The 22115-nt window shown below is 40.0% G+C and overlaps 1 protein-coding gene across 3 annotated transcripts; it reads left to right on the forward strand.

The window, feature by feature from the left end:
* Positions 1 to 35: 35 nt before the first annotated feature.
* LOC120749257 (uncharacterized) lies at positions 36 to 12675 on the forward strand. 3 transcript variants are annotated; one of them, XR_005699599.2, is made up of 3 exons: positions 36 to 1035; positions 9773 to 9951; positions 11050 to 12675. XR_005699599.2 is itself a non-coding variant. In XM_058421402.1 (3 exons), exons 1-3 carry the CDS (start codon positions 819 to 821, stop codon positions 11529 to 11531), a joined length of 348 nt encoding a protein of 115 aa, XP_058277385.1. In that variant the 5' UTR covers positions 36 to 818; the 3' UTR covers positions 11532 to 12675. The 3 variants fall into 3 exon arrangements, 2 of the variants coding, with proteins under 2 accessions (XP_058277385.1, XP_039912431.1); XM_058421402.1 differs by lacking the exon at positions 9773 to 9951 and having other exon boundaries at positions 36 to 834; positions 11050 to 11192; positions 11343 to 12675; XM_040056497.2 differs by lacking the exon at positions 9773 to 9951.
* The last annotated feature ends 9440 nt before the right edge of the window (positions 12676 to 22115 follow it).

Below are 22115 nucleotides of genomic sequence, written 5' to 3' on the forward strand. Positions count from 1 at the left end.
CCGCCCGGCCGCGGGCGGAGCCAGCCGGCTGCTCGCCGTTCTCCTGGCAGCGCGGGCCGTGCCGGAGCCCAGGTGGGCCCGGGCTCGGGAGCGGTGCATAAATTGCTGTCCCGAGGGATGCGGGGCGATCCCGTGTCCGGGAGTGGAATCGCGGGTGGGGGAAAGCGGAATAGGGAGGTGGCGTAGCCCCGCTTTGCGGCGGTGGGACTAAAGGGGACAGAGCGGGATTCCATCCGGGGTTTCCCGGTCAGCCGTGGTTTAGAATCGTATTAACAGAATAATCTAGGTGGAAAATGACCTGTGACCAAACCACCAGGTCAACTATACCACGGCGCCAAGGGCCATGTCCAATCTTTTCTTAAACACCTTCAGGGACAGGTGGTGACTCCACCACCTCCCAGAGCAGTCCATTTCAATGTCTGAGCATCCATTCTGTGAAGAAATTCTTCTTGATGTCCAACCTAACCCCCTCTGCTGCAGATTAAACCCATGTCCTCTCGTTCTACTGCTAGTTAGCCGTGCTGCCCGCAGCTATGAGCGCCCCTCCTGTCCTCAGCCTCGTGGTACCTTGTGAGGCACCATGGCTATGTTCTGTGCCCTCTTTGGCAGGGCTGGTGGAAGCTGCCCGCCTCCTTGTGCTCCGGGAGAAAGGAGATCCTCATGAGAGCAAAGCGGTAGCAGGTCATCAAAGAAAGATGCCAGAAACTAGTGCAGTGCGTTTTCATCACTTGCAGCACATTATACAATGTTGCTTGTACAGCGGATGTTTATCCAGGGCGTGGGCATGAGATGTTCTCCCAACGATTTGCCAGAGCAAGATGAAGTGCGTTGGAAGTAAGTTGTGATGACATCTCTTCATGCGTCTGCCTCTTGTTCACGAAAAGCATCATCCACTATCTTTGGAAGTGCTCGAGATGACTCTGTGGGGATGTGTGAGCACCAAAGTGATGTGCAGGGGAGACGCAGCTCAGAAGAAAAGCACGAAGAAGCTCTGCCTGGTTTGGGAACTTCGACCCAGCTGCAGGAATGAATCAGGTTGGGGGTAATTCTGTGATTCACACCATGTATTGCAGTGCAAGGACAGGCATAGGGTCAGGGTTCAAGGGAGAGAATGAGGAAGAGAGGTTCTTATGACTGTTTGGGGTGATCACGAGGCTAAGGCAGGGTGCCAAGCTGCTCCAGAGGCTGGGAGGAGACAGGCTGCCTCCAGCAGCCACCCAGACAGGAGCAGCTCTGAGGCCATCTGCAGCAGAGCCATGCCTGCAGCATGCACAGCACCTGCTGCTGGGACCAGCATATGATCAGCACAGAAAAGAACTTTTTCCCAACCAAGCATGCACTTAGAGAAAAAAAAAAATAATCTTCATTTATCTTTAACCAGCCCAGTGCCAGCCCATTTATCCTTGGGACTTCTTGGTGTTTTCTGAGAGTTTAAGAAGTCTTGGCTTGCAGTAGTCTCTAGCTTTCATTATTCAGTTCAAGTAATGGCGAGTCCTGCATCCCAGCTGGCTTGACTCTACTTATCTAGCCAGGTGAGGTCAAGCTCCTGGCAGTGTGGGCAAAACCTGGTTTGTTCCATGTCCTGATAGATCTCCACCTGAATCTTTGGCCCATCACTGTTCAAGGTTCCTGAGGTACCCATATAAAGCTCTCTGTACAGCAAGATTGACCATGGTATTTTGTGAGTTCTTAATTACAAAATGGTACATGTCAGATACCTTGAACAGGTGCCTGGCATGCTCAGGATCAATATGGACTTTGTATCTCACTTTAAAACATCAGCAAGCCCCAAATTTGGAAGGCTCAGGTCTAGCTAGTAATTTCACGTGTTATTAGCTTTTGGGTCTTGCTCAGCTTTCATTGATCCAGGGAGCACAGAATGCACTGTGAAAAATACTCATAGCTTTCAGTTGTACAAAGCGAAAGTAAGAGCACCAAGTTTTTGCCTTTTGCATTGTTTTAAATAATAGTGGCAGCCAGTCGCCTTGACATGAATCATCACACAACAGGGGATGTGCCAGAAAAGGTCATGAAAAACAGTTTTTGGAGTAGTTTTGGGAGATCCCACTGAGTTCTGGCAATTAAAATCTCTCAATACAAATTTTTTGAAGAGAAATATTACTAGTAAATTGTAATTAGCACAGAGGTTTTATATCAAATCAGAATTTTGCACCTTAACCTGCAGCAGGTTTTTTCCAATACTTCCAGCACTCAAACTAACTTATAAGGACCCATGCAGGCAAGAATATTATAAGAGTGCTGGACAGAATTTTTTCCCCTGCCATGATAGAAGCAACAGTTGAAATCAGAAAGGGCTTTAGAGATAGTTCACCATTACTCTAGTAAATAGGCGTGTTTCTGGTTAAAGACCTACTGCTTGGCAGAGCCCTTCTTCCATAGCTTTGACACAAACAGAATGGTTTGGGGTTTTTATGCCTTTACAGTTGTCATGATGAAAGGGAGAATATCTCTGTCTGTTTGCTTTGTGTTATTTTCACTTTGAAAGTACATGTTAGTGATAGCATTGTAGAAGGAGAAATGGAAACACTGATCAAGCTCAGCCATAAATCCTCAAGGTCAACTTAAATATAATTTATTTGGTATAAGCTAAAAAATTAAAGGGGAAAAGAATAATCAATAATATAAAGGTAAAGTGTTACACCAACTGTATAGTCTTGGAAAAAAAAGGAAAATATGTGGTAAGAAGATGTAAAACTTAAAGCATTACTGAAATGAGATACTGAGGTTGGGATAATCAAGACAGGGTTCCTGTGATTATGAGAGTATTTTGCAGTAAAGAGGTACGGAATGCACAACATCCAATATTGCATGAACTGAATAGATTATGTCTAGATGAGGATTGCATGCTTAAACAGAGACACAGAAATTAATCTGTTCAGAAATACATGGTAGAGGGGTGTATGCAATACTAGTGCTAGTAGGAGGGGTATGAAACAAATACTCAGATGGCAGAAGGCGAGAAGCTGAAATCATCACCTTTGGACTGAGTTATGGGACAGCTGCAAGTAATATGAGCTCTTAGTTCTCATAGATCACTAAAGGAGTACAGTTTATACTTCTGATAGTACATCAGTAAAGAAATCTAAGCAATGAATCTGCTTTCAAGTTGAGTTTTGTGGCTGGGATATGATAAAGTGAGTCAAGGCCTTGAAAGGTCTGGAGTTAGCAATCCATAAAGGAGATGATTGCACAAGTGTGCAGCCTCCCAGGTCCTGTGAGCAAGAGACTTAGACCCTAGAAGTACCAGTGAAGAATTATATTTACTTCTAATTTTCTCCTAAGATGAATAACAATCCACTAACATTAGTTAACTGAAAAAAAACCCAAAACCAAAAAACTTCAGGCTGTCCACATTTATTTAATCCTTTAGGAAAAAAAGGTACTAATTCTGTGAATATTGAAGGTAATGAAGCCTGTTTTTCTATGGAGTTTCTTCTTGGTTGGCTGTTATTTACCTGAATTATATTTTCTGTTATGACTACATATACCTAACATCTTGTACTGCAGAGCATTTTGACAGCAACAAGCAGGCTGCCATGCTCAGAAGTGGAAATTTTTAGAAATTTGCTGACTGGATAGGAAGTTATTTAATGTTGGCTCTTAAATGTTCAGTTCCTTGTGTCTCCTGCCTGGTTATCTATTTCTATGAAATTTCTGTGAACGATAGTATCTCTCAAACTCCACTGAAGCTAGATAATGCTTTCAAGGTTATTGGAACTTGGGACAGACAGAGACAGAGATTGCATAAACCTTGTTTTCATATAGCCGACCAGGCTATAATTGGATGGCATCCTATCTGAATGCTGAGCTGGGAATAGAACCCTTTTTTATCTGCAAGCAATTTCCTAGTCCAGAAAAACAAACAAACAAACAAACAGACGTGAAAACTGTTATCCCCATCTCATCTAAAGTATAAAGAATGGGGGATTGTGCCCATTTGTCTGTTGCTGGTGGTAAAGAAGATACTTAAGATTTCCTGTAATTATTTTAAGTTCATCATTATTTCACTGGGGGTTTTGTATATAAGGAAAAGCAGACTTTGCAGAACCATTACAGTTGTTTGTGTGGATTGGGTTTCTCCTCCACCTTATGTAGCCCAGGGAATACTTATGTTGCCATGTTGTAAAGACCTTTCTTTTTTTTTTTTTTCTTCACACCCCCCCCTCCCCCCCCCCCCCCCCCCCCCCCCCCCAAATTTCTCTCTAGTTTATGACTACACTGGAAAGAAAATGTTCATTCCCTATACTACAGTTTTCTTACCAAGAAACTTTGGAAAAGAGATATGAGTTAACCAGATAAAAATAAGAAACCTAATTTTTAGTGATTTTACCTTTTTTCCTTTTTTTTTTTTTTTTATTTTGCAAGTCAGCCTACTCCCAGGATGCACTAGACTGATTTATACGGGTTTGCAACAGTGACTTAATTGCAGTTTTGCCAAATGTTAAGTTTCATAATTGAAGGGCAGGTAAAGTCACATTCAGGCCAAAACAAAAAAATAACAAAAAACAAACAGTCCACCCTAATACTAATGTATATTAAAATTTATGCTAATGTGTATTAAAACCAAATTCCACCGTCTTATTTTGGACCTTTGAAAGTTCTGTTTTGAAACATCCTTTTTTCCCTCCTAAAGTATTATCCTATACTTGAGAATTGCTGCTTTTAATATTATTCTGTGGTAAATATTTTAGACACAATACTTGAATGTGATTTGTCACAGATACCTTCAATGATCTGTGTTTTCTGATGGTGAGGCCTGAGCACTGAGTTATTTTGCATGAATAAAGCATAAGCAGTATTTTATAACTGATGTGTTTCTGATATATTGCACACCTAGCTGTCATTGTTGCAACACTCCACCGTCTCCTGCTGTGTTTACTTTATAGTTGCTCTTTGTTCATCACATGTGCACAAACCTTAAATTCTGCATTAGCTGACAAATGAAAGAGATGATTATATTCTGTAAGAACATGGGTTTTGCCCATTCCTCCACAAGTCTGATGCTGTATAAGGACTGTGTCGCATTTCCTGCAATACATGCTTCCTATACCTTCTGGGGAAAATGGCCCCTATTATTCCTGTTTACATATTCTCACCTTTCTTTTTGGAAAAAAAAAAAAACAAAACTGAATATTGATGAGGGAAAACTAAAACTGACAGCAATCCACTGATCTAGACAAAGAATAGATCTTCAGATCAACTAGGTGAATGTCCTAGTGATTATACTTTTAATGCTTTGGAATAGCTTCTTACAGAATAAGTTTTTTATAAATTACATGCAGAACCATTTGTCTTTACCTTAGAGGAGTGGCATTGGGTGGCAGATATGGCCACCTTCAGCCATGCATATGGGCATAGAATAATACTGTTATTAGCAGCCCCATTGACCTGAGGCTCATCTAATTTACCTGTGATCTGTGCTGCAGTTTCTGATGGAGAAAAGTACAAACAAGGATATTCTATCTTTATTATTTCTAATGCATGACCTGTGTAGCTTTATGCAAATTGGCTTTTTGCAGAGCTAAACCTGTTACTGAGAGGCTTTTTAAATTGTGTAGCTCCTCGGGGGAAGACTTCAACTACCAATAGGATATTTGGCCTTTAAGCATTCCAAGTTATTTAACTTTAAAAAGAGTATGTTTTTAGCACATATTTGCAAAAAGTAATGGTGTATATATGAGTTGCATAAACCTTCGAGAAGATCTAGTTTCCTGTGTTTGGAAAGTTGTGTGAGTGATGATGACTGTCTCACTTAACTAACAACAAAATCAGTGTGTCACAACGTAATAAATAACTAGGTTTTGCTATTCTTTCTTTATTTTTATTTAAGTTGATCGGCACCAAGAAAATCCTTTTTAGCTTAAAAAGTTCCCATAGTGTTCTTCTAAAACATCTTGGGAGAAATCTGTTATTGAGTTCTCCATCTTTCATTTAGGACTCTCCCACCTGGTGTAAGACTTGAGAGTCAATCTGTGCAACCTTCTGCACAGCTTATTCCATTATTTATATAGAGATATTGATTATGGCATCAGTCTTACAGGTACATGAAGTACTTTTCTGAGCCACAAAAGATGAGAAATGGTGCCCATAATAGATAAGTAAGAGATAACAGAAGGTGCAGCATCAGGAGCAAAAATGTGAACAGATAACATTGAGGACAGTATTTCACATAAAGCCTAAAGCCTGTTCTTGGCATTTTAGCTTAAGTGTTCTTTATTGTATGCATTGCAGCAGTAAATATCACGATTATCAGTAGCATATGTCAGGACATCTTTGATAGCCTGCCTATTGTAGCAAAGTGATAGACTGTTCGGTGAACTGTTAAAATCCCGTTGTGTTAGCCTGCCAGCTAACCAACCTGCAAAAAAACCCCTTCCCCCCACCCCTCCCTCCTTCCCAGCTCTACCTCCTCTCAAGCTTCACCTCCTACCCCCCAGCAGTGAGAAGGAAACAGGGAATGAGGCTCATAGTCAGTACATCAGATATTGTTCCTGCCACTGCTCAGGGAGAGGGGTCCTTCCTCTGCACCACCACGGGGTCCTTCCCACAGGAGGCAGTCCTCCCTGAACTTCTCCACTGTGAGTCTATCCCATGTGGATCACTCTTCCATAGGGTGTTTTCCTTCAGGCACAGCCTGCTCCAGGATGGGTCCCCCACAGGGTCACACGTCCCACCAGGAGACCTGCTCCAGCACGGGTCTCCCATGGGTTTGCCTCTCAGGCATCCACCCGCTCTGGTGTGGGACTCCTCCATGGGCTGTGGATGGATCTCTGCATCCCCATGATCCTTCATGGGCTGCAGGGGCACAGCTGCCTCACCATGGGCTGCACCATGGAATGCAGGGGAATCTCAGCTCTGGCACCTGGAACATCTCCTGCCCTTCCTTCTCTGCTGGTCTTGGTGTCTGCAGAGGTGTTCCTCACATATTCTCACTCCTCTCTTCCCTGGTGGCAATTGCATCTGCACAATAGCTTTTTTTTTTTTTTTTTTCTTATCACAGAAGTGATACTATCATTACTGATTGGTTCGGCCTTGTCCAACAGCAGGTTGTACTGGAGCTGCCTGGCACTGACTCTGGCAAACATGGGGAAAACTTTGTCAGCTTCTCACAGAAGCCATCCCTGTAGCCTCCCCCCCTACCAAAAACCTGACCACGCTAACCCAATACAGCCTAGATGAACTTTTTACAAAGTGTATGTTCTTACAGAATAGTGTCTTTAGTGAGTACACAATGACAATGTATTCATTCCTGTAATAACCAACGTAATTTAATTATTTTTAAAGGAAGCAGAGAATTCCATTCCAACAAAGAGCAATGCCATTTCTAAACATGAGAATACCATATGAAACTATCCATGTATTTTTTGTTTTGTAGTAGAGGAGAGAACTTTAACTGTTGAATGGCACAGGGGAGATTTGGAGAATACAGACTTTAGTTTTGTAAACTTTTTTTTTTCCCCCAATGAATCATGCTTATTTCAATATGTACATAGTGCTCACAGATCTCTGGTTCTAGATAGAGTGTTATTCATTCATAATTGATTGCTTCTCTGTTACGGCTTTAGATTTCAAAAATTAACCCCTACATTTTCCTTCCTTTTTTTTGAGTGGTGGATACCACGAATAATATGAATTTGTTGCTAAATAGATTAGGAAATTTCCATTTTATCTCGCAGCTATGAGCACAACAGAGCTTTGGTTGACCCTAAGTGTTGTTTTAGCAAAGGATCCTGGATTATAAACCTGCAGTTAAAGGTTTGGTGTCACAGATAAAGCAACAATAATTGGAATAAGTAGATCTAACTGCGCACTCCATTTCTAGATTTTAGTATGTTGTGTGTCCTATAATATTTTAACAACCAGTTTCCCATGTCCTGCATGTCCACACATAGCCCAAATAGTGTCACCATAAGTGGGGAATAATCTTAAATAATCAGAAATAATTTTATGCGAGTTGTGAATGGAAAACCAGCTGTATAACATTTGTATGAAGTCTGAGGAAGGTTTTATGTTTCTGCCCACTTAGGGACGCCAGATGTTTCTGCCCACCCAGGGACGCCAGATGTTTCTGCCCACCCAGGGACGCCAGATGTCGGGGGCTTTCCCCAACATTGAGGTGGTTTCAGGGTCTTTGCTCCCCTGCACAGCTCTGAGCTGAGCCGAAGGAAGAGATGGAGTTCTCAGGTTTAGATTTTTCAATGTTGCATACTTCGTTTATTGTTTCTTATCTTACAATTTTCTCGGAGTCCGACAAGATGTTCGTAGCTGCATGGATTCCTCACGTCTCCCCCTGAGCTGGGCTGTCCTTATCTTTTATACTAATTACTATGTATTTCTTGTTTACTATTTCTTACCAATGTCTATCACTATTACTAAAAAGGTCATCTTTACTTTGACCCAATCCTCACTAACTACTTTGTGCCACGTCAATGCAGGAATGGAGTGAGGGAAGGAGAAGGAGAAGAAGAAGGAGACAACGCCCCAGATTCTCTATTTTGTCCCCATTCACTCCAATGCTAGGAACCTAAAACTACTATTTTCTCATTCTGTGATAAGCTAAACTACTATTTCTCACATTCTTGTGGCCTGTAAACCTTCTCTCAGTGTAGGAAGTTTTTCCCATGGACTGAAATCAAAGCCAGTGTCTCTCTGAGCTCTGGGCTGGGGTCCCAGACCCCCCTGCCCAGGTCCCTGACCCTCCAGGGCAACCAAAGGAATGCCCTGGACTCCAACAGTTTTAGCAGTGGTAAAAAAGCCCCTTTGACTAATTATAAGTAATTCAATTAATAGCTAGCTTGTTTGAAATTAGAACCAGAGTTGTGATACAGGTGGCCTGAACATTTAAAGGAAAACATACATTTATGCTTGTGCATAAGGTAAACAGCAGAGTGGATGACATGAATTGGCCTAAATTAGACCATGAAAAGATAAAACTTAGAGGTGAACATGTTTAAAACCATAATAATTACTAAACATAATTACGGATTAGGTTGTTTGAAAGATGGGAGGAAAACAAAATGCTTAAAGGACAGATTTTATGAATTGAGTTCACAGCTTATTTTGGAAGTGTGAAGATTTCTGATGTAACACAGTCACTGAAATCTGTGTTTCTGAGAATGTTTATGTGCAAAGTAGAGTGTTTGGACACCTCTGTTAGCAAGCATGAAGAGCAAGAAGATTTTATCTCTCAATTTAAATTAAACATATGGAAAAAGTTGGCTTACATTTTTCCAGTCTGCTGGTTTGATTTTCTTTCATGTAATTTCATGCTCTGTGAGAATAATGTTCTTCAGGGAGGACATGCCAGTGTGAGGATAGGTGGACTTTGGTGGGCAAGGATATCTAGCTAACTAAGTCACCTTAAAAAACAGGGACAAGAAGCAAGAGGAGCAATGAACACTGGTACAGTAGTGTTGAGGAAGAGGAGATAGCAAGACAATAAGAAACAATAAGAAACGATGGAACATCTGAAGGGACTTCATAAGTTCCGTGAAACTTACTGAGGCAGATTGAGAATGAAAAAAATTTATTTCATCACATATAGAAAAGGGGCCAAATGCAGAGAAAGGAAGAGATGGTAAAGAACCAGAGAGGAATGAGTGGAAAAAGGGAGAATAAAATGGGTCGGTCATGAGTGAAACAAGCTGCTGGCCAGTACAGTTCCCTGGCTAAACCTTTGGGCTTGATTACCTCAGTGTAGCTTATCCCGTGGTTAAACTGTTGTTCTCGTGTGGATGTGTCTGATCAACAGAGAGCTTTACAACAGACTAACTGGTGGCTGGGATGAGCATCCAGGGTGCTGACACATGTACACTGAAGCCACAAGCCATAGCTTGAGGGGACAGCGACTGGAGAGATGGATCAGCTGGCAGAGGAGCCCATTTGTGCGTGTGTGTCTGAACAGCGCAGCTGGAGTGGCTGGTGACTTGAGTAAGAAGACTGTGAGCTTGGCACGGGAGGGGCTGGGGGTCTGATAGTTGGTGGCTGAAGGGACCGTAGACCTGGACCACCTTGCAGCAAGCCTCGTGTGTCCGTGCTAGCAAGTATTGGGCCTGGTTAGCTGGCAAGTAAGGCATGATCAGGCCACCAGTTTTGTTCATGTTAGTGCTTTTGGTGTAAACCTGCGGGTGTGCAGGGGCCAGTGAAACCACTGCCGTCTCCTTGGGCTGCTCTGTGCTGCCAGATATATGTCTGTGCACATTTGGGATACCTGCCTAGCCAACTTCTGGGCCTGGGAAAGGCCACAGCAGCCACAGAGGCATACTCAGCAGCAGGAAAAAGCCCTGGGGTCTTACAGCCCCGCAGGCTCAGCTTACCAGCCAGCTCCATGTCCTTATATCTGTGTAACTACACCATGTCTTGGCTGTGTACAGACAGAGGAGCTGCATCCTGGCAGATGCACTTGTCAATATGGAGAAGTCAGCATGTCACTAATTTGTGGCGTTGCTTTTTAGCTCATTCTCAGAGGTGGTGATAATGATTTTATAAACATACATGTGTCCCAGAATTTGGAAACTTTCTGAACATAACTGAAGTTAATGTGCAAGTGCAGCAGAGAAGTCTGAAATATCTGTCTGAAATGTAGGGGTGCTTATAGGAGCCCTATTTATATATTACGGTAGCACATTGATTTAATGTCTTATTTCAAGTCCACCTTGTGGATCTCTGGGAATGACATAGCTTCTGCCATCAATATGATCAGACTGAAAAGTTGTTTTTCTGTCATCATTTTTATTCCCAAATGTACCCTTTTGACACTTGATTTGTGACAGCTGACACCTCAAAGCTTATATATGGCTCAAGAGTTAAGCAGCACAGGGCCAGACAGAATGAGCTAGCTATAATCTCTCAAACATACAATAATCTCTGACATGGAGTGTGAAAATCATCGGCTTGTGAATAGTGTCATGTAGAAAAAATAAAAAATACTAAAATTAAGTAGAAAATTACTTGAGTTTTGACTTACAGAGTGTTACACTTTTAAACTGCCTGGTATGTATTTTTTGTACCCTTCTCTTTCTTTTAAAGGATATAGTAATAAAAATTTTATTCCTGTATTTCAAATCCACTCACATGTCCCTGTTGATGAGGAAGAGGAAGAGGAAGAGGAAGAGGAAGAGGAAGAGGAAGAGGAAGAGGAAGAGGAAGAGAGTCAAAATATTTCCCAGCAGGTTTCTGGATTTTTCGGTGCTGCACTAGAAAAGGGGACAACTAAACTACAAAGACAGACTTTGTTTTCTGTATTAACCTGGAAATGGATAGTTGAAATGAAGGAAAAATTGATCAGGCTCTTTTTTTTTTTTTTTCTTTTTTTTAACCAGGAGAGGAAAACTGAAGTTGCTACACCTCGATTTACTATACCAAGCTTTTATATCAGTTTAAAATCACTTTACTGTGAATCTGCATTTTTCCTGATGAGAAGAAACATATTTTGTATCTTAAAATATCCAGAAGCTTACTTTGAAGGTTTGGAAATGTTTAATTCCACTACTAAGTGTGATCATATATAAATGATGTTTTTAATGCCTTAGTATTGATCAGATTGGAGTTTGGGTAAGAATGGGCTGCCTTTCTCCAAGAAAACAAATGATGGAACGTATTTTGTAGGTAAAATGTAACTGATGATCATTAAAAATGTACAGATGGGTAAGAGAAAAGACAAATACATGATTTCAGTCTCAATATATGATCAGCTAAGTATGTTTTGAGAATAGTTACAGTCATAATTTGGAGAGTGAAACCTGAGTGCATGGGAAAGGCTATTTCAACCTCCTTAAACTGGGAAATTTGCAATAATGCATGAAAGCAATTCCCAGACACTGAAAGGATTTTTTGTGTCAGAAAGTCAGAAGGCCTTTCAAAGAAGCCAAATTTCATAGAACTCTAGACTTATAATTATAATTATAATTCATAGAACTCTAGACTCATAATTATAATCTTAGGATAGTTTAGGCTAGAATGGACCTTTAAAGGTCCTGTAGTCAACCCCCCAATTGTAAGTAGGGACATCTTCAACCCCATCAGGTTGCTTAGAGGCCAGTCCAGCCTGACTTTGAATATTTACAGGGATGGGGGATCCACCATCTCTCAAGGCAACCTGTGTCAATCTTACCACCCTCATAATAACAAATTTCTTCCTTATATCTAGTCTGAATCTACTCTCATTTAGTTTAAAATCACTACCACCTGTTGTAACAGGTCCTACTTAAAATTTGTCCCCATCTTTCTTATAGGCCCCTTTTCATATTGAAAGGTCTCCACTGGACCCTTCTCTTCTCCAGGCTGAACGACTCCATCTGTCTCAGCCTGTCTTCATAGGAAAGATGCTGCATCCCTGTGATCAACTCAGTTGGCCCTTTTCTGAACTCACTCCAGCAGGTCTCTGTCCTTCCTGTGCTGGGACGCCAGAGCTGGATGCAGCCCTGCAGGTGGGGTCTCTAACCAGAGCAGAACAGAGGGGGAGAAGCCCCTCCCTCCCCTGCTGCCCACGCCGCTGTAGATGCAGCCCAGGACATGTTTGGCTTTCTGGGCTGCAAGTTCACATTGCTGGGTCATGCCAACCTTTCATCCACCAGTATCCCCAAGTCTTTCTCTGCAGTGCTTCTCCCAGTCTCTTCATCCTTAGTATTGATACCAGGAGCTGTGCTGGCCCGTCTGTAGAACTCAGTAGATTCACATGGACCTGCTTCTCAAGCTTGTCCAGGTTCCTCTGGATCCCATCCCATCCCATCCCATCCCATCCCATCCCATCCCATCCCATCCCATCCCATCCCATCCCATCCCATCCCATCCCATCCCATCCCATCCCATCCCATCCCATCCCATCCCACCCCATCCCACCCCATCCCATCCCATCCCATCCCATCCCATCCCATCCCATCCCATCCCATCCCATCCCATGACATGTCAATGGCAGCACTCTGCTCTGTGTTGTGTGCCAGCTTGCTGAGGGTGCTCTCAACCCCGCTGTCCATGCTGCTGATGGAGACATTAAACAGTCCTAGTCCCAGTACGGACTCCTGAGGGTCAGCACTTGTCACCAGTCTCTGTCTGGGCATTAGCCTCACTTCTGGTAATTAGCTGCCTCATGGATCAGGGATCAGAGGTGAGATGTGTCATTTCTCCCCAAAACAGATCAATAAACAGACTTCAGTAGAAAGAGACAAATATATACGCTGAATATTTAAGAATGTTTAAACAGGGATCAAAGCCAGCCGCAGTGTTGGGAAAAGGCTTGCTTCCCTTCAGTAGGACAGCTACTTTCCATTTTGACCTACTAAAGAGAAGCTGTGTTGTTTGACTTACTAGAGTCCAGGTCAGAAAACTGAGATGTTTTATGATCCCATTGGGATGGTATCAATCTCGCTGAAGTTTATAACCCAGTAGTGAAAAATATTAATTTACAATCATGTTTTTAAAATAAAGCACTACTAAAGTATTTTGTGGAAGCTTCAAGTACTGCAGCTGAGTGCCAGCTGTGCTGAGCACACACCTCTTCTGAGGTTTATTTTATTGCATTTCTACATCTTACTAAGAATTACAAATAAGGGTAAGTTCTGAACTCCCAAGAAGAGCAGTTTGGAGTTTGCTCCAAACACTTGATGTTTGGTGAGCACCAGGTATCACTCAGAACTGTAGCAGGTGATGATCAGGGGGCCTTCCTGGCTCTGGACATAAAGTATGTAATGAAGCCTAAGTCTTCTTTTGGATGTGGATGATATTCTAAGTACTTTTTAAATTCAGAGTTTAAGTTTGCTTTGAAGATCTCAGGAGAAGCTAAACAAGCAGAAGGAGATATCACAATCTGAAATTTGGTTTTTAAACTTGGAGATATTCATGCAGGATGTAAGACCAAGTCTGCCTTTTTTTTTGGTTTTGTTTTTGTTTTTCGTCTTGTGTAACTTTTAATAATAAAGAGTTTACAGATTTATATCTTTATAACAATCCCTCCCCTTTGCATTCACTAACTCTGCTGTCTACCTGTGCAAGCGCAGGCTGAGCAGTAGCAGAATACTTCTGCTGTCTGGGGTTAGGGTGACTTTGACAGTGGGAGAATCCTTTTGCAGTGCCCTGTCTGAGCATCCCATCTGTGCCATCAGTGGTCCCAGACGGCACTTGTGAATCCTCTTCCTGCTCAGCATTTTGGTGGCTTATAGTCACTGATACCTCAGATGGAATGTACTGGGTAAATTTATCTTTCTTTTGTTTATTTCTTTAAGCTGTTAAGGCTAAATAAACAAGGTATTCTTTAACTTTCTAGCCATAAATTTTTGAAACTTGATTATGTTTGCTTTTGGATAACAAAAAGTTCCCTTAAAGTAATCTATGTAACACCTGTAAAGATAAGAGTTTTCTTTGCAGTCTGATTATGGCTTTGGAAAACAATTTAAAGCTTACTAGCAATTGTAAATCAATATATGTCAATTAAATGTACATGTGGCTGCCAGATCAAATTTGTTCTGTATTTACTTACTCAGTTTGGCTGCTACCAGTTATTTCACCTTTTATCAAGCACAAGCAGCATGAAGCTAACAATGAAGAATGATGCAAATGTAATGATCCTATTGACTGAGTCAGAGATTCGTTGCTTGAGAAAGATTGACTGCACCTACTGAAACAGAAGATACTTAGGTAATGGACTTAGATGAACTAAATATCAACTGAAACTCTTACAGAATGGACATCATGGTATTCTCCTCCTGAGAATATCTAGATAATAGTCAATTCTTGTCAGCAGTCTGGCTTCTGGGAACATTAAGGTTCACCATAATGGCCTCCACAGCTGAGAAAGTTCAGAAATACCACAGAATGAAAACACAAGGTAGTCTCACTTTAAAATTCTAAAAAATAATTTACAGCTATGGTTTTTCTCAGCCTTATGAAAGACACAGCCTCTTCTTTCTTTTCCTTTACCAGTTACATGGCCAGGTTTCCTGTGGCTTGATTTCTGCCCTAGCTGTGATCCTACACTGCAAGTGAACAGTGAATATAGAGAGCTTTCAAGTACAGCACTATTCCCCCTTGGGAACAAATGGGGAATCAATATGGCCTGAACTCATTATCTGCTGGTACATCTGCATTGCTTGTATAAATTGTTATTCCTAATAAGTGAGTAACTCAGCAGCCATTTGTGTACATTAATGTGATTATTTCAAGATTTTTCTCTATTTGAAACAATCCTCTAGACAACTGCATAATTACAGGAAGGTACCATTTCTGTGATATTATGGCCAAGTTAAAATGTGTGATGGGAACTTTGATTCATACACTAGAAGTGCTCTTTCCACTTATGCTTCTAAGATGTGAGAATAAGATTTTCCTCCTTCGTTCAATGGCCAGTGCATATGAAATATCATCTTTCTGATGGAAAAAGAAGTCCAGTAATTTATTTACATAAACACTAAATTATTCAACCAATCTTCAATGCTATATTTTTAAAATACATTTATAAGGTAGACTCTTCTAAGCTTTGGAGGTGACTGCTAGTTTTGGTGTCCCAGACTGGCTTCCAACTCAGAGCACCAAACTGCTTAGGGGCCTCACCCTTCACATACCCCTGTGCTAGGACTCTATCTTTGGTTGGTACATTGCTGTAATTTGAGTAAGAGATGCCTGTATGCAGAGAGAAAGAACAAAATATAAGATCTAGTAGTTGCTCTTTCTTTTAGCACTAGCAAGACACAACCATCACTGATTTGCCAATAGATTGTAATAGGTATAATCTAGCTAACTTTCTATAAGCTACAAAAGCATGCCAGTTGCAGTAGAATATGCTGTAGTCTCCTGAGGATCACTTACATGGACTTTTATCTGCCCGTGTAGCTACAGATACAGTGACAAAATGGTCTTTTTGTTCCCACAGCAATGCAATCTGTTCGTTGCTATAATGGACATTATTCATTATTCATACATATGTGTGGAGTTTTCATTTATTGGTCAATCTGACTTTGATGAGAGGCATCATTATTACAGTCTCCATGAGTTAATGAAGTGGTAAATGCTTCTGTCACATATCTTGGAAAGGAAAGCCAAAGAATGGGGTGAGATGAGGCACTGAAACTTGCATTGAGCAATTCACTGGTTTAGAATGCTGTTGTTGTGTTTTTTTTTTTTGTTTTTTTTTAATGAAGCTTTTCTAATAATACAATTATTTATACTTTTACACATTTTGCTGGTTTGTGTTTTTTTGTTTGTTTGTTTGTTTTGTTTGTTTGGGTTTTTTTGTTTTGTTTTGTTTTGTTTTTTTGTTTTTTGGGAAAATAGAAATTTGCATCCTCTGATTTCAAAGCAAGAAGATGTACTCCATATTTTATCCACAGAACAGGAGCAGTGCAGTGGCAGACTGCTGACATGCAGCCAGATTCAGACTCATCAGAGCTCCTCCATTAAGAATCAGAAGTTCCACACAAATGTATAGTTTAATTTTTATCTTCTTTCCCTTTCAGATGGCTCTGCCCAGGCTCTCAGCCTGTATTCTGACACTGAAATGCTTACACTTGTACTGATCTGCATATCTGTGTGATGTTACTGTGAATACAAGGCCAAAAACTGAAAGGCTTTGAGTCAGCAATGTTCATGTGCATAAAGCTGTGCCAACATCTGCAAGTTCAGGGCTCAGGGGAGCAATTAGCACAGATGGTTTTGTGTGGTACATATTTGTCTGTTAGAGCCTGGCCTGAGACCAACAACTCATTTTCCATTGGTCAGTGAGTAACGTTTCATATCAGCTCTAGTCTGCTTCTGGTCTGAGCTGAACTGGAAATGATGAAATGGGATTTGACCTCTTAATGGGCCCATTTCTTTTTCCAAAAATGTGAAATGCTAATACATTATTTTTTAATAGACTTATTTGAAAAAAATTTGAAAGTCTTGCTCTGGCTACTATTCCCATGAAATGTATAGTGAGGATAATCGAACTAAATGAATATTTGAATATTTTCGTGGTCTAATTCAGTGTAGTTCTCTGGCTAGAGTTAGCCAGCGTTTTTGTTTGTTTGGAGTTTTTGTTTGTGTGTTTTCATTTTTTCTCACCTTTTTGAAAGAGTTTTTCAGGTTCTCCTATGTTATACAAATCTTCCTCCTTCCCTGGAGGTGGAGCGTAGCTTCTGTTAGGACTACAAGGCCATTTTTGGCACGTGTGTGGCCTTTCCTTCCTGAAGGCCCAGTAAGTGACTTTTGGTCTCCAGTTTATTCCTTTGAGAACACGTAATAATTTCGATGTATAATTCAGCTAAATTAGCAAATCTTGTTTCATTAGAAGCCCCTCACTAAATGAGCAGGGAACCCAATTAGATGTCAGCCCCCTGGGGTACACCAGCACCTGCAGAAGCAAGCTTAGATCTCAGGTGTAAGCCTGGGGGTGATTTATCTCTCCCCTCCCACCCCTTCCCTTACCAGACTTGTTATTTTACCTTTAAATGCTGATGGATTGCCAGCTCCTGGGCTGTGATGGATTCTGTGTGCCAGGTGGGTGACAGCAGAGCAGCTGTGTGAGAACAAAGACTGGTTTGTTGGTGCTTGTGTGATTCTATCTGTGCGGGTCCTTTCTTTTAGTGCAATTTAGCAGCAATTTAGACATGCAGCAATTTGGGAGTTTTGTAGTTATATTAGACTTCTGCACCTAATTTGGGAGAATAGCAAAATCTTGGTATCTCCTTAAAATAAGAACGTTTATAACATTATTGTCTTTGTTAAGAGAACATTTCCACTATTCTTCATTGATCCACTAATCTTTTCCCTCTTAGTGCAGGGGAAATAGAGTAACAGAGCATAGATGAGGAGGCAGGTGTGGTGGGGAGAAAAGTGTAGCGACAAGAAATAGGTAATGCATCATAAAATTATCTATGTAAAATACTTTCAGAATTCTTTGTTGTTCAGAAGGCTTTCTACAATACTTTCTTGCAAAATGCTGTTTCCTGCATATTATAAGGGATATTTCTCCTATCTGTCTTTAAGTACACACTGCAGTTGGACAAATAAGGTACTTCAATGTTGGTATTCTTATTTAAACTAAAATGCAAAGCTCCAATCATTTCAAAGACAAAGGAGACCAAGGGCAAAGTAATAATTAACATGTGAAAAAGGTTGCTGGGGGGAAAACCCCTTTATATATTTGTATGCTAATGTGAATTAGAATTAATAAATTTCTGGAATAGTTAAAATGATTTAATATTTACAGCTTTATTCAGTATTTGAAATTATGCTGCCAAGTTTTTGAAAATCACTTGTGCTCTCAGCAAGGTGACACCATGAGGATTACTTTTAGTATTTGTTCTTTAGTCTTATTTATATTTCTTCTAGTTTTACTTTTTAACTGATCACAGTAAAGATGTGATCATTCTCCTACTCCCTTAAAGATAAACTACCCTAAGAACAATTTGCATGAGTCTATAATATTATGTTGGTATTTGGCTTCACTAAAAAAATATAAACACAGACAATATGAACAGAACCTTTTTTTTTTTTTTTTTTTTTTTTTTTTTTTTTTTTTTTTTTTTTTTTAATAATTAAAAAAACCCCTGAACTTTTAACCATATTATCAGGGAAAAAAAAAAAAATCTCTTTGGTTTTGCTACTATTAGGGGGGATTTGGGGTGGAGGAAGAAAATACAGAGAAAGCACTATGGTGTTAATAGAAAACTCAGTGAATTAATGAGTTCTTCTGACAGCAATTTTCCACCAAAGAGACAAGTTCCTGCTCTATGGTAGTAAACAAGAAGGAACCACAGAAATTGCCAAGTTGCCTTCTAATTCTCAGTTATTTTTCAGGTAAAAGAATAAAAACACTGGGAGACTTCTTAGGTTCTTCGGCCTTGGATGTGTCACAGCTTCATCTCAGATTGTCTGTGCAAGATTATATAACTAACCAATGCTTCACCAGTGAAGTCTATTTTCCTTCCTATTTCTCCCTAGTCTGTAACAAATTTACTCCTTTTTTTCTGTAACAAATTTACTCCTTTTTTTGTGTGTGTTACTCTGAGTTGAAATTGGATTTTTGATTACATATTAAATTTAAAGCCTAACAGAAAGGAAATCACACTTAAAAAGAGGAAGAGAAAATGGAAGGGAAGCTGTAAAGGGAAGATTTGATTTTGCCTGGTGTTGGCAAAGGCCAGTCAAACCTCATGTTAGCTGGTGCTTTTATAGTTTGAGGCTTTTTCCACCTAAATGACTTATATTTATGGAAAAAAAAAGAAATCTAATGAACCTATAAGAACTAAATTCTGGTCTGATTGAAAGGTAATCTTAGATCAGATACTGACGTAAAAAAGTTAGGAAAAAACCTTGTGTCCAACTCAAGCTGGAGAGAGGGTTTTTTTAATTGTTTTTTTCAAATCTTTAACCTACCTGAGAAACCGTCTGATTTTTTTAAACCTGCACGGAGGGTGAATTTTCTGGGGGATGCCTTCTACCTATCTGTAGTTCTGTAGTGCACAGGCATGCATGGATGAAGTTTGTGAAGTAAGATTTGAAAAATATTTCTGCATGTTTTATAGATGTGGAGATGAATTCTTGCATTTCATACTCAAAGCGTTATGAACTGAACTCTTCAGAAGGTATGTCCTTTCCTATTGCTCATTTCCACTGTGAGAAACTGGTGACATACTTAACATCTGTGTTTATCCAGTATATCAACAGATGCTTTACTAGGAATTACGCCTTCTTCAGGAATTACACCTTCTCCTTTAGCAAGTCATCTTGCTGTAGCAGAACACTTTATGTGTGTTCCAGCCAGCAGAAGGCATGGGTTACTTATTATAGTTAGTTATCCAAAGGGCACTGATACTCCATATGCTTTAGGTTCATATTCAACCAGGCAAGCACAGGAGAGGAAAAGGTTTCAGGAATAACTGTGGTTGTCTAAGCCAGTAAGGCTACGTGGCTGGAAAGGAAATTACCACTTGAATCTCTTACTACTTAGAGACATAAAGAATTTGTTATATTCTTTATTTTAAGAATTGTTAAACGGGACTGAAAATAATCTCCATTGTTACCTTTTCCATTCACTAATATTACATTAAAAAAAAGTTTCCTGTGCTTTTAAGATTTTTTTTGTACTTGGAGGTTGTTTATGTAGTAGAACTAAAGCACCATAACGAACCAAAAAATACAGTTTAGCCAAGGGTTTTTTGGCAGGATTTAGGGAGTAACATAAATAAGTTGAAGTCCATTAATGCTCTAGGACATGTTTTGGGATACAATATCTGTGGCAGATTATATACAAGGATGATGTGACTGTCAAGAAAATTAAATGAATCATCTCCAGAGTGTGAAGTGACAGAATAATGAAATTTAAATACAAATAATGACCTCATTTATCTTAATTTAGGGTCTGCACCCTAAGTCAGGTGCAGGTATGAGATAAAATAGTCTGAAAAATGACACTTGTTCTGTAAACTCTGGAAAATGGTCTGCTCACTTTTTTTTTCTGAAGGATACTTATTTAAATACCAATTATATGTCTGATCAGAACAGAGCTAAACAGTTCTACTAAATCTAGACCTGCATTGATAGTATATATTTTTAATATATATATTTTTAAAAAAGCTTTATGTATTAAAATATTGTCAAACCACCTATTGTCAAAAATGTGGTTGCTGTGGGTTACTCTGCAATATTCTTGTTATCAGAGCCAAGCACTTAAAAAAAAGCAGATTGTAGGAAAAACCTTCTCAAAACTGATTCAGAGTTAAACTGAAAAGTGTAAGCATTTCTGGGCTTAAAATTTCAGCTAAGAACTTGGGTGGGAATCTGACAATTGTTAAAAGTTGTTTCTGGATGCTTTTATAATTGCAGTCCTGCTGCTTAAATTAACTATAAGAAATTCAGTTAACAAGGTAAATCTGACAAGTGGGTCATACAGAGCCACCTTCTTGATTTTTCTTTCTTTCATTCTTTCATAAAGAAATGAAGAAAAATTCAAGCTGTTTGTGCTCAGATCTGTAAGATCATTTGCAATACAAGTGATTGCTTTTCAAATAGGATTGGGGCTTTTTTTTTTTTTTTTTTCCCCTCTTTCCCTGGGTTTTGAGGCCAGTATTAACATTTCATAGTTTCCTTAATAATGGAAGGCACAACAGGGAAAACTAGTATCTATCTAATGAAAAAGAATATCTAGTGATTGCTATGAATAAACCAACAGATCTTCTAAAGTGTGTAATGGCGAGCTGCAGAGTTAAATGAAAGCGAGTGATGCTCATTAGAGCCTGCTATGACACCTAGTTAGATTCATTAGTGCACAAACAAAGGTTTAAACTGCAGAAGACAGGCATATAGTTTCATCTGCAATGGGTTGTAAGAGAACAAAAGGAAAAGGGAAGAGTTAAGACAGAAAATGGTATTGTAAAAGTGCTATGTGGGGAAACTAATTCATTACTAGTGCTTACCTCAAGAAAAAAAAAAAATCTCCTTGGGCCACTTATATCATAAATAAGCATCTAAAACCCACAAAATCCAAAATGAAATAATTAAAGCCTCTGTACTTGCTTTCTGATTGCTAATAAGCTTTTTGCTTTAGAATTACCTGTCTCAAACCCATAAACCAGCTCTCCATTAAGGGATACTTCTGCTGCTCTGCTTTCCAGCAGGACAGCCTGCAGCAGGACTGTGTTATAAAGGTTGCTGCCAAACTTTATCTTTTTTTAATATTACTTCTATCCTCATTTGTATTAACATTTTAGGTTATTATAAAAAGACTATTAACCTGTTAATTTCTTGGCACTAATTATGTAGCTCATTTATTTTTGACCTGGCCAAATACAATGGCCTAGATGATTTCATTGCATTTTTTGAGCCGCTAGCACAACAGCATTGAATTTAATAATACAGCTGTGATCACAGCTCCTTACAACAGGAAGGGAGTTCCTGGGAACTCCTTTCAAAGGGACTTCCTACACTGGCACCCAGAGCGAGGAGCGGGCTGGGGCACGCTCCTTTCCTGAGCAGGGAGAGGAAGCCAAGGGGCAGTCACTGCCTCAGGGTTGCTCGGCTGGAAGGAGGTAGGAAGCCAGGACCAGAGCAATCGGGGACAAGAGTTGCTGTCCTGGCTTGTGGTTCTGCTGGTGGAGAAGTGGTGGAGGAGCAGATGCAGTTCA

Source organism: Hirundo rustica, chromosome 1 (assembly GCF_015227805.2).
Source record: "Hirundo rustica isolate bHirRus1 chromosome 1, bHirRus1.pri.v3, whole genome shotgun sequence".
In the NCBI taxonomy this organism is placed as follows: domain Eukaryota; kingdom Metazoa; phylum Chordata; class Aves; order Passeriformes; family Hirundinidae; genus Hirundo; species Hirundo rustica.